The sequence below is a fragment of the Equus caballus genome, chromosome 11, assembly GCF_041296265.1.
Source record: "Equus caballus isolate H_3958 breed thoroughbred chromosome 11, TB-T2T, whole genome shotgun sequence".
In the NCBI taxonomy this organism is placed as follows: Eukaryota; Metazoa; Chordata; class Mammalia; order Perissodactyla; family Equidae; genus Equus; species Equus caballus.
In genome coordinates, this window is record NC_091694.1 from 39,824,638 (window position 1) to 39,836,865 (window position 12,228).

The following is a 12,228-nucleotide window of genomic DNA, read 5'->3' on the forward strand; positions in this document are numbered from 1 at the left end:
CTTATGTTAAACTATACTTTATTAGTTGGCTTGTCTTCCCAAGCCTGGGTCAGGAACCAAACCACATCTCCCAGCCTGCTGCGCATGGCCTGGTCTATCCAGAGAGGGTCCTAGAAGTCACATCCATCCACCCAGTCTCTGAGGTCCTTGCCCTGGCAGTGATGCCTCCAGGCCTCCCTGAGGATGGAGGATGGGGAAGAGGAGAGACCAGATCAGCTGCAGCCTTCAGTCCCTGCTCAGAGAAGAACAGGAAGGAGGCGTGGGCTCTAAACCAGAAGTGAGGCAAGGAGAGAGGCTAGCAAGGGGAAGAGAGACAAGTAAACCGTGTTGACTAGCAAAGAACCCACTAGAAGAAGTGAAAAAGGAATAGAATGGCCCTTAAAAATCATCTATATTTTCTCCATATTTTACCCATGGAAATACAGAGTAATTTGCTCAAGTTCACCTGGAAGTCAATGGTGAAGGCCTGGAGTCCTGGGGTCCAGAGCCCCAGTTCAATGCTCTCTTCCTACCCCATGCTGCTTCTGCTGACGATGATGCCACTTGACGTGTACAGCGCTTTACAGTTTACTTAGCACTGTCAGATCCATCACCCGTTTCTCCACCCCTCCCCCAGCAGCCCTAATAGGAAGATTGGGCAGATATTATAATCCCCTATATTTCAAATGAAAAACTGAGATAGACACAAAATTATTTTCCCAAGGTCCACATTTAGGAAATGACAGAACTGCACCCACACCCACTTCTCCCTGGCTACTCATCTGGCTCTTTTAATTGCTGGTAACTATAGTTTATAGGCTCTTTCAAGACCATTACCTTGTTTCAGTATCACACTAGCATCTTAAGGAAGATAAGCAAGATCCTGGAGGCCTGGGGGCCTAGGGTCCCAAGTTCCCAGGGCTTCCAAACTTTGATTACTAGTCTCCTCCATGATGTCAATGTCAAAGAGCCCAATGACTGAGAGTGTCCTTAAAGGACCTCTATAGATCTATCAACCAAGAGTAGTCAACTGGCTCGTTTGTCTGTTCCATTAAACTTTCTCATTAGACATGAGACCCTTGAGGGCAAAGACTTGGGTCTCAGCCATCTCTGAAGCCCAGCACCCAGCACAGAGCCTGGTAAAGATGAGTTCTCAATGCATGTGTGTGGAAGGAATAAACAGTACCCTTTCTACCTTCTGGGACCACTTCCTGTCTTTAGCCTCAGCCACCTCTCAGAGGTTATACATGCCATGAATTTACTCCCAGTGTACAAAAGAGAGTTGTTCTTTGGTTTAACCCAAAAGAACCTGTTTCTTCCATCCAAGAGTGGTGCCCCCAAGGCCTCAAGCCCTTGGATTCCTGCCTGAGCCTGCCCTCGCCCTTTCTGATTTTATAGATGTGCATTATTTCCTGCTGAGCCTGCCTCACTCCAGATTCAGTTCCTAGAGCTTCAACTGTTCTCAAACCAACACTTCCCCCAAAGCTATGGCCATTGCCAAGGCCCATCTCAGACCTTCTGTAGAGTCACAGTCGTTCTCACCTCCTCCTCTCCCTCACTGCCCCCTGTCAGCAGTCTCCAGTCCTCCTCCACAGCCCTCATCCCCAACCCCTCTCCTGTCCATCACCCACGCAGCTGTTCCACTCCAGACTCTTTATCTCTCACCTAGACTCCTGCAAAACCCTCCCCACCGGCACCCACGGCCTCTAGTCTCTCCCCTTTCTTCTGCTCTTGGGCTGACACTTAATGCCTTCCAAGTTACCTTACCAGCCTGGTCACTATCACATCTGTCCAAAGTTCTGATGCTCCAACCACCTAGAGTATTTGACCTGCCCACATGCTGCCCCTGCTGGTCACTCATCCAGAAACGTGAGAAAAGGGAGGTTGGAGACTGAGTAGTGAAACTCTTATCAGAAGAAGCTGGGAAGCTATAGGGCCCCTGCCTCAGAGGCCCCTCTGTGAACCAGCGATCTGGTCCAATGCCCCATCAGAAGCCCATCCAACTCCCTTGCCTGTGAAGATGGCTTCAGAGGCCATCTTGTGAGAAGGAGGTGAGAAAAGAGAAGGCCGACAGGGTGAGGCTCCGGAGTGCCCCTCCCCCCCAACTCATGCTTCAAGCAGGGAGGCTCTTCTTTGATCTGTTGTACATCTTGAGCTTTTATATAAAAGCCAATTTAGACAAAGATGCCACAGTTAAAAAGCAAACAAACAAAAAGGTTTACTATACCCAGAGCTAGTGGACCTGTAGGCAGGCATCCCAACACAGGCAAGTCTTAGAAGAGCCAGGCTTGCCTCCAAGACCACCAGTGAATTGTTTGTCTTCCCTGAAACTCAGTGTGTTGTCTGCAAATACTTCAGTGGTAGTAATCCACACCACCAAAAGTAGTTGTGTGGCATGTGAAGCCATGGAATGGCGCCTGGGACATTGTGTACTCAGAAAAGGTCAGTTCCCTGCTTCTGTCCCCCAGTCCTGGCTACATTGCTTTGGGGGGCTCCAGCTCAAGTTGCTTACCAGCTGCCCATGCCCCGGGGCTCTTGAGTTATCTTCATGGCACAGATAACAGCATTCTTGAGGTTAGGATTCAACAAGTCTGGGGAGAGGGGTAGAGAAAATGATGAGGGAGCAGGGGCAGAGCTGGACATCCAGAGTCTGTCTGTCTGTCTGTCTCTGTCACAAACACACACATAACACATACACCTTCCTCCATCCTAAACCCAGCCCTGTCTCCTGACCCATCTGGAAGCACAGGTATGACTCCATCACTTCCCCCACAATTAGAAGCAATCCCCTCTCAATCCCTGTAACTCTCAGGACAGTCTCCCATCTGGGACCCCAAATCAGATTCACGGAGGACCCACCCTCATCACTTGTCCCATCCCGCTCTCCTGGGTGGGCCCAGCAGGTTGGGGGGATCCCCACTCAGAGATAAAGACAAAAGGAGCAAACAAAACCAGGGAAGCAGTAGAGGCCTGGCCCCTCGGCCCCGGGCTCAGGTCCAGCCTACCGGAACAGTACATCTGGCACAGGTTGGGGGCCTCTGGGTCGAGATTTTGGCACCACTTCCGGCTGTTGACCTGGAAGATGCCATTGTTGGTGCTTCCATCAGCTTCATGGTCCACGGCAGCTGTGTTGAAGCCACTTGTGTAGTAAGCAAGACAGACCCCTGCATAGGGTGGAGACAACGACCTAGTCAGAAGATCAAGGCCAACCCAGACGAGAGCACTGACAGTGTGACTCCCACACGTTAGCTCCTCCGAGCCTCAGCACCTGCTTCGAGGTGATCAGGGCAGACGCCCTCCCGCCTACTTGACAAATGAATGCACCAGAGCTCAGAGGAGCAAAGTGACTTACTCAAGGTCACATACAGCTACCAAATAGCAAGAATCAAGACTGGACCTCAGGCCTCCTGACTCCTAAGCCAGCAGTCTTCCTGCTGTCTCACTGTTCTGCACATAGTAGGGCCCAAGAAACATTTGTGGAGTGAATGAACTAGAGCTAAATCTTCAGAGGCAAGATTAGGAAGACACAGGTGGGACCTCCAGAGACGGCTAGAACTAGAGAGAAGATGAGCCCAGATGTGGCTGTCCTTCACAGCTTCCTGAAACGGCCGTCAGCTTGAAAAGTTTGGTACTACTGCCCAGTTTCCTCTAAACGTCAATAGGACTGTCTGATCCTTGTGCTATGATTAAGATTAGTGTACTAAGCTATTCTGTTCCTTTGGCTCCTACCTTGGCTGCCTGCTATGTATTTAACTCGGTTCTGGGTGTTCTCTACCTGTCATCTCATATAATCATTGCTTTACAAATGAGAACTGAAGATCAGAAAGCTCCCAAGGCCACACCCCTTGAGCGAGGAGGAGGGAGAGGAGGAGGGAGGGAGCGCTGGTGGGAGGGAGCCCGGGGCCAGCCAGGGAAAGGGGTTCTCACAGTCAGCCAGGCTGTAGCCCCGGTAGCCCTCGAGGCCGAAATTCCGTAACGTTCTGGTCAGCTCACAGCGACTGTAGATCTTGGCCTGGCCGGAGGGGAGCAGGCAGCTGAGCAGAGAGGCGAAGGCCAGCAACACGATCCCGGGCGGGCACAGCCACCTTCCGGGAGGCCAGCCCCTGGCATCCATGCAGGCAGCAGAAGTGGAACCCCCGGCGCTCAGGCTCAGAGCTGGGTTTTGAGATGGCAGGCAGCCCAACGGCCCTGGTCGTCCACTCACAGAAGGCTATCCCCCTGGAAGAAGAAGAGAAACAGGTCCCGTGTGTGCCCCTGGGAAATGGGGAGAAGGTTCCTACATTGCAAGACGTCTCCCTGCGGCCCTCAGGAAGCATCAGCCACGCCCTCAAGATCCAGGAGAGGGTTCCCTGAGGCCAACCCTTCTCCCTTCCAGTCCCACTTTATACCACCCTGCCCCAGCAGTGGAGAGAAGAGGAGGAAAAATGGGGGAGAAAAGAGTATATTTTGAGTTCCATACCACACACCAGGCGTTATGGAATCCTGAAGCCCAAGATTTCACAACTAGGAAGGGACAAAGTTTGGACTGAGACCAAAGCGTATGTGAATCAAAGCCCCACTGGGTGTGGCCATGTGCTGCTGTTCCCAGAGGGGATGCGCCAAGCAGTGTCCTCGCTGTAAATGAATCCCTAAGCCCACTTCCCAAGGATGTGCCCTTCTAACGCTGAGTCTCCCTCCCCTGGCCTTGTCATCCCGCATCTCGTCATCACCCCCCATCCCCCTACCTCTGCAGCTTTCAATTCCAATTTCTCCCTGACCGCCCCCTCTGACCTATCTTCCCACATCTCTCATGATCTCTACCCACCACGCTTGCCCTCCACCTTCATGGAGTCAGAAAACAAAAGAGTCCCACAACCTCAAGACAGGTCTCCCTACAAATGCATGGCCTCCAACCCCGCTGAGGGTGACAGGGTGGTTTAAGAGTATGGTTGTGCCATAAGACTTGAGTTTGAAGCCCACCTCTACACTTTACAACATCTCTGTCTCTGGACATTCTCAGAGCCTCAATTTCCTCATCTATAAAATGATGAGATTAATAACACCTGCCTCAGAAGATTGTTGGAAGAATGAATGAGAAAAGAAAGGCACAGAGAGAATTTTACTCTTTGCACGAAAAATAGGTTCGTTGTTATTTCTATGACAAAGGACTTCTGGCACCAGCACTAAGGCTTGTCTTTGGTCAGCTTTCTCTCTCCCATTTCCCTCAGAGGGTATTCAAGACCCTCGTTACTGTCCTTGGGTCCCATCTCTGCCTTATCCCACCTCTTCGCTCCCAGAAGACCTCACTTCCTGCCTCAATGAGAAAAACAAGGTGATGACGTGTAAGATTTCCTTCCTCCTTCTGCCTTAGCCCTGTCCGCTTACCAAGGCATCAGTGGCCTCATCCGCCCTCATCTTTACCCCTTTAGCATGAGGATGAGGTGCGTCTACACTGATCAAGACTCATCTTTCCTCTGAGCTCTAGATTTCATTCTTTCCCCTCTCTAAGCTTTGTTCCACCTGTCATCTCTTCTCTCTCAGCATCATCAGCATCTCCTCCGTTCTCTGCGTGTATAGACATGCTTAGTCCTCCAGTTTCTAAAATACTTTCCATTGATCCTTGTCATTATTTGTACTGACCTATCTCTCTCCTCCTCTTCTCACCTAAACTTCTAGGGGGAAAATTACTATTTTCTCACCTCTTATTTGTTTTTCAACCCAGGAAGATTCAGCTTCATTGCCACCACCACTTGCCTGAAACTGTTCTGCCCGGTCCAACGGACCCTTGTCAGTTCTTGTCTGATGGGGGTCTCCGCAGCATTTCGCACTGCTGACCACTCCACTTGCTGCCTTCCCTCTCTTGGCTTCCGTGATGCTCCCTTCTCCCAGATCCCTTCTCTCCTCTCAGGCTATTTCTTCTCATTCCTCTTGTGGAATCCACTTCTGCCCAGGTCTTAACTGTTGGTAGGCTTTCCAGGCATTTCTACCGTCAGCCCTCTTCTCCTCCACTTCGGGATCCCCTCGGGAAGCCCTGCTGTTAACTGCCACCTTCTGCTGATGGCTTTATATTACATCATCCCCAGAGCAGCAGACCCCGTATGCAACTGCCTCCCGGACATCTCCGCTTGGCTATCCCACACCTACCTCAACAAAGCATGTCTAAAACAGAACTAACGTTCCTGCTAAAATCTGCTCTTCCATTTCACTTTCTTAGTTTAAAACATTATTGGTTTTAAACTCATAATGTTCTTTGGTTTAAACTCATTTATCCAAACTAGAAATATGGATGTCATTCTTCACTCCTTCTTTCCATCACTACATCATTTACCCATCCCCAACCAATCAATCCCAAAGTGCTGCTGAGTCTACCTTCCCACCGAGAGTGCCATCTTTCCCTTAGTTGAGACCGTCATCATGGCATGCTGATGGTCTCCTTGTGTCCAGTCCTGACGCTTCTTCCAAACTATTCTACACATAGTCACCAGAATGAATTTTTTAAACAAAAAGCCTGGCCATGTGGCATCCTTCAATCTCTCCCTTCATCACTGCTCCTAAGCATGGTCCATGAAGCCCCTCATACCCAGCCCTGCTGACCTCTCCCCACCTAACACTTAAGTTCCAGCAATGCCATGTTGTTCGCTCCTGAGGATTCTGCCATCTAGAACAGTAATCCTTTCCTTTCTTTTATATGGTTAACTCTTACTCGTACTTCAAGGGTCACATCAGAGGTGAGTTCCCCAGCAAGACTCTCCTGGTAGGCCACTGCCCCCCAACACTTTCAAGTCACCTGTACTTCTGCCCTCCATCTGTCACACTAGACTGTAATATATGTCAGCCTTTCCCACCACAAGATGAACTTCCAAAGAACAATAGCAGTCTTATTTGTCTTCACATCCTAAGAGTCTAAGCAGAGTTGCTGGTATGGAGTGGCTGCTCAATGGGTGCTTCTTAAACCAAAGTGTACTGAAGTCACAACTACAAGGGCTGAGCCCTTCCCATCAGAGTGTGGGGATGAGAGGGAGGAAGACAATTAACTTTACTGAGTTCTTAAAATCTGGCAGATGCTGTGCTGGGCCTTTTCTGGATGTTTTCTAACTTGATCTCATCTAAGCCTCTCAATGATTCAAGAGGGGTAGGATTAATATCCCCACTTTATAGATGAAGAAGCCAAGTTGACTACTATACAGAGACTGTTTTTGATTTTTTTTTGGCAAAGTGGCTTAAAAGTGAGTTCATCCTGAATATTTCACAGCAGATCCAGAGGCATAGGAGTCAGGTCCGGTGATTCTGAGACCAGAGACCTGTGAATATAGTCTCCTCTTTCTCAACCCATCACTCTCCCAGCCCAGGACCCCTCCATCTCTGCCCATCACCTTTCTTTCTCTGTACCCCTTTCTGGCCAGACCAGCCCAGGACCCTGGTTAACAGAAGCAGGAAGAGGGGGAAGAGGGCTCACTGATCAGGTGTCGTCCCCACCAGAACTAACACAGCAGTGACGGTGGTGGCAGCAGCAGTGGCCCGACACCCTGCTTCAGCTCAGGACACCCCACATGATACTGCTGGAGCCCCAGGCACCTGGTATTAAGAGAATGATGGGGAAGGTAGGCTCCAGACTGACACAGAGTCTTCTGGAACTCCCTAGTTTGTGAGCTCATCTTCTAGAACCATCTTCACCCACAGAGCTTTGACTAGCCCTTTAAGCCCCTCAATTTCGGGGCCTGGGGCCATACTGGGAGTACCTAAGCTCAACCCCTCTTGCCTGCCTCTACACACACACTCAATACTTTGAAGGATGACTCATCTCCTTCCAACAGATCCTTCAGGTGGCTCCCCAGCGATGATGGTGGGTGCCCACTGCCTCCCCAAGCTGCTTATCTCACCTCCAACTCCTTTGACTAACCGAAAGTTCTTCTTCAATGCTGAGCCACAAACCACCCCTTTTCTCCATCTGGATGATGATGCTTCCGTGTGGACAAGCCTACATCAAAAGTAATGCTGTTGACCCCGAAATGGAAAGGCATGGGACACCCATGTCTCTGCCCCACGGGGACTCCTGCTTGGAGGCTGTGTGGCATGGTAGGTAGAGCATGGGCTTTGGAGTCAGGCTGACCTGGGCACAAACACAGGCATTAGTGACAGCCAACTGGGTGACCCAGAAAAAGTGACTTAACCTCTCACTTTCGTCAGTTCTCAAGTGGGAATAACAGTACCTGAAACATCTTTGTAGGTGCTTAGTACTTAGTACTTAAAGTATAGTGCTTGGTGCTCAGGGTGCTCAGTACATGGGTGCAATTACTACTAAGAGCAGAGCTCAGCCATAAACATGCTAAGTTGTACTGTGTTCGCCCTCTCCACCTGGGCCCCGGCCCAGACTCACCAGGTTAGAACTGAGGGTTGGCGCAGCATCACATCAGGATTTCTTCTCTCTCTTTTTTTGTTTTAATTTTATTGTGGTACAAATACTTAAGATGAAATCTACCCTCGTAAAAAATTTTTAAGTGTACAGTATGGTACCGTTGACCACAGGTGCAATGCTGAAAAGCAGATCTCTAGAACTTACTCATCTTGCTTAACTGAAACTCTATCCCCGTTGATTGGTAACTCTCCATTTCCCCCTCCCCCTAGGCCCTGGCAACCCCCATTCCACTCTGATTCTGTGAACTTGACAGTTTTCAATACCTCATATGAGTAGAATCATGCAGCATTTGTCTTTCTGTGACCAGCTTATTTCACTTAGCATAACGTCCTTGAGGTTCGTCTGTGTTGTTGCATATTGCAGAATTTCCTTCTGTTTTAAGGCTGAATAGTACACCATTATGTGTATATACCACATTTTCTTTATCCATTCATCTGTCAATGGACACTCAGGTTGTTTCCATGTCTTGGCTGTTGTGAATAGTGCTGCAATGAACATAGGACCTCTTTGAGATCCTGATTTCAATTCTTTTGGATAAATACTCAGAACAGGATTGCTGGGTCATACGGTAGTTCTATTTTTAAACTTTTCAGTAACTTCCAACAGTAACTGTTTTCCATAGTGGCTGCACCATTTGGCATTCCCACCAACAGTGCACAAGGATTCCAATTTCTCCACATCCTCACCAACACTTGTCTTTTGCTTTTTTGCTAATAGCTATCCCGACGACGGGTGTGAGGTGATATCTCATTGTGGGTTTGATTTGCATTTCCCTGATGATCAGTGATGTTAAGCATTTTTTTCACATACCTTTGGGCCATTTGCTTGTCTTTGACAAAACGTCTTTCGCATCAGTATTTCTTAAAAGCTCCCCAAATAACTCCACTGCTCTGCTGGGCTTGAGCCTTTATTCAGGGGCAAGAGCTCTGACTAGAGTTAGATAAGTCTGAGTTCAAGGTCTTTGCTCTGCCCCTGACTGGCTATTTAGTCTTGGCAGGTTAACACCCATTTCTTCGTCTATAAAATGAGGTGTTACCCAGCCTGTCCACTGGAACGATGTCCTTAATCTCCCCAAGCTTCAATTTGCTCCTCTGTAAAATGGAAAGAGTCCCTCCACTGCCTCAATGTGTGAAGATGCTAACCACTCAGATCAGTACATTTCAGCCCTGATTTTTATTGTCTGGCCCCTGGTGGTGATTCCATCTGCTTGAGTTTTGGGGTTTTTACTATGTCGGCCTGCTTTTACTACTTTATTGCTTCTTTTTATCGAGTAATCTTTCGATTTATTTTATTTTATTGTATGTTTTGTTATTTCTCTCTTGACATTCACTTTTAAATGGGGAATAAGAAACAAGGGCTCAAAAGGAGCAGTGACGAGGGCAGACAAGGCCCCAGCTGGCGATGAGCGGGTCTATATTTCTCTGCTGAGCTCTGCACAAGTCTTTCCAGCTCTGCCAAAGCAAACTCGGATTCTTGACCACATCCTGGCAAGGGTCCTTCATCGGCTCCCTTCAGGTTTAAGTTCTCCAATAGCATCTCTTACATTCCTGGTTCTCAGAGCTGGGGGCACTTTAGAAAAAATACCGATGCCTGGCCCTGCCCCAGGCCAGTTACACCAAAATCCCTGGGGGTTGGGCCCAGTCATAGGTATTATTTATTTATTTATTTATTTGGTGTGGAAGACACTCCCTGAGCTAACATCTGCTGCCAATCTTCCTCCTTCTGCTTAAGGAAGATTGTCCCTGAGCTGACATCTGTGTCCATCTTCCTCCATTTTGTGCGTGGTATGCTGCCACAGCATAGTTGACGAGCGGTGAGTAGGTCCATACCCTGGATCTGAACCTGCAAACCCTGGGCGCTGAAGCAGAGCGTGCAAAGTTAACCACCACGCCACCAGGCCGGCCCCCATCAGTATTTTTTTTAATGCTTCCCAGTGATTCCAAAGTGCTGCCAAGGCTGAGAGCCACTACTCTAACCAAACTTTCTATAGTTCTCTAAATGTGTAATAATGTTTTGCATCCATGTTTTATATGCTACTGTATACGCTATTCCCTCTGTCAAACACACCCTTTCTGCCCCACTCCCTGGCTAGCTTCTAGTCTTCCTTAAAGTGTCACTGAAGCTTGGCCTCCCCCTCAGGCCTCCTTGGGCTGATTTAGGGTCCCCTACATCCTTGCACGGCATCCGATGCTAATTTGTAATCTTAGCATCTATCACACTGCATCAATATCTTCTTTCTCCATCACTCCCACCAGACTAGGAGACGCTTAATGTGTCTTTCATGTCTATTTTCCCAGTGTTGAGAACAAGATCAAAAATGCTGAGTGAAGAAATGAAGAAACGAGTGAAAATCACCTAGTTGATTGATTCAGAAGAACTTTAGCCCAGAGGAGAACCCCGAGGCTGGTCCCAAAGAGTGTGCAGGCTCACTGAGGACAATGAAAAAGTGAGTCCTCCTCTGGCTACAAGCGGGGAGAGCCTGGATCTCCTAGAGAAAGACCTGCTCACCCGGTCCACGCCAAACTTAGTACATTGAAAACGCAATTAACCTCTTCTCAATGACTTGTGTCCTCGTTATTTTCATCATCGATCACAGTATGTGGCTGTAATTGCAAGACGTTGTTCTCAGGAAGACTGAGACATGCAAAGTCACTAACCCTACACTAAATAGCCTCACAGCAGCATATTCTTCTAGTTTTGTGTCTCTATCATTCCGTCTTCCTCCTTGTGATGGTTAATTTTCTGTGTCAACTTGACCGGGCCACAGAGTGTCCAGATATTTAGTCAAACATTATTCTGGGTGTTTCTGTGAGGGTGTTTCTGGATGAGATTAACATTTTTTAATTGGAATATATTTGACATATAACATATAAATTTAAGGTATACAGCATGTTAATTTGACACATTTATATATTATGACTATGATTGTATCGATAATTAGCACCTCCATCACATTACGTAATTATTTCTCTTTTTAGTGGTCAGAATAATTAAGGTCTAGTCTCTTAGCAAGTTTGATGATTACAATACAATATTGTTGTCTATATTCACTATAGTGTGCATGATATGAGGTTAACATTTAAATCCGTAGGTTGAGTAGAGCAGATTGTCCTCCTTAATGTGGGTGGGCCTCAGCCAACCAACGGAAGGCCTGAAAATAGAACACAAAAATTGATGCTCCCCAAATAAGAGGGAATTCCTCCTGCCTGATTGTGTTCAAGCTGAGACATTGGCTTTTTTCCTGCCTGGGGACTCGAACTGAATATTCCGCTCTTCCTGGGTCTCGAGCCTGTCAGCCTTTGGACTGGAACCACATCATTGGCTCTCTTGGGTCTCCAGCTCACCGACTCATCCTGCAGATCTTGGACTCGCTCACCTCGTAATTGCATGAGCCTTATCATACATACATACATATATATGTATTATATATATATCATATCATGATATATCATACATACATATTTATATACATATATAAACACACACATTCTATTAGCATAGATACACACACACACATACACACATCCTATTAGATCTGTTCCTCTAGAGAACGCTGATACACTGTTTGTGTGAAGTTGGTAGAAAAACCATTTAACAGTTGTCAGGTTCCTCAATCCACATTCTTCCCTCTTTGACCCGGTGCCACTGCTGGCTGACACTCTTCCCTCCCCTCTTATGACTTGTGGCTTCTGCAGTACCACGCAGCTGGCCAAAAGCAGCCAGACTGGGGCTGGAGTCCTGACGTCACAAAACTTAGTAGTTCCGTGACCTGGGCAGGGTGCTGAGCCTTGCTGAGTCTCAATATCCTCACCTATAAAATGGAAAAAACCACCACCCAGGGTGTTGTTGAGGGG

At 48.0% G+C, this 12,228-nt stretch overlaps 1 protein-coding gene and 1 long non-coding RNA gene across 5 annotated transcripts; one reads left to right on the forward strand and one right to left on the reverse strand.

The window, feature by feature from the left end:
• On the reverse strand, window positions 1-7,603 carry SPACA3 (sperm acrosome associated 3). 4 transcript variants are annotated; one of them, XM_005597583.4, is made up of 5 exons: window positions 7,415-7,603; window positions 3,907-4,197; window positions 2,985-3,143; window positions 2,492-2,570; window positions 1-177 (listed from the first exon to the last, which is right to left on the reverse strand). In XM_005597583.4, exons 2-5 carry the CDS (start codon window positions 4,091-4,093, stop codon window positions 111-113), a joined length of 492 nt encoding a protein of 163 aa, XP_005597640.1. In that variant the 5' UTR covers window positions 4,094-4,197; window positions 7,415-7,603; the 3' UTR covers window positions 1-110. The 4 variants fall into 4 exon arrangements, with proteins under 4 accessions (XP_005597640.1, XP_005597639.1, XP_014593351.1 ...); XM_005597582.4 differs by having other exon boundaries at window positions 7,445-7,588; XM_014737865.3 differs by having other exon boundaries at window positions 7,435-7,578.
• A 19-nt stretch (window positions 7,604-7,622) lies between these two features.
• LOC138916283 (uncharacterized) lies at window positions 7,623-11,060 on the forward strand. Its single transcript, XR_011423325.1, has 2 exons — window positions 7,623-8,034; window positions 10,672-11,060. It is a non-coding gene; the product is annotated as an uncharacterized lncRNA (long non-coding RNA).
• The last annotated feature ends 1,168 nt before the right edge of the window (window positions 11,061-12,228 follow it).

What these genes read in the sequence shown, in the direction of transcription:
- SPACA3 (XM_005597583.4), bottom strand. Translation starts at nt 4,093, where the DNA reads ATGGATGCCAGGGGCTGGCCTCCCGGAAGGTGGCTGTGCCCGCCCGGG. An exon ending in GGGCTACAGCCTGGCTGACT is followed by an intron (nt 3,144 to 3,906) that starts GTGAGAACCCCT and finishes CACCCTATGCAG; the next exon opens with GGGTCTGTCTTGCTTACTAC. An exon ending in CCCCGGGGCATGGGCAGCTG is followed by an intron (nt 178 to 2,491) that starts GTAAGCAACTTG and finishes CTCCATCCTCAG; the next exon opens with GGAGGCCTGGAGGCATCACT.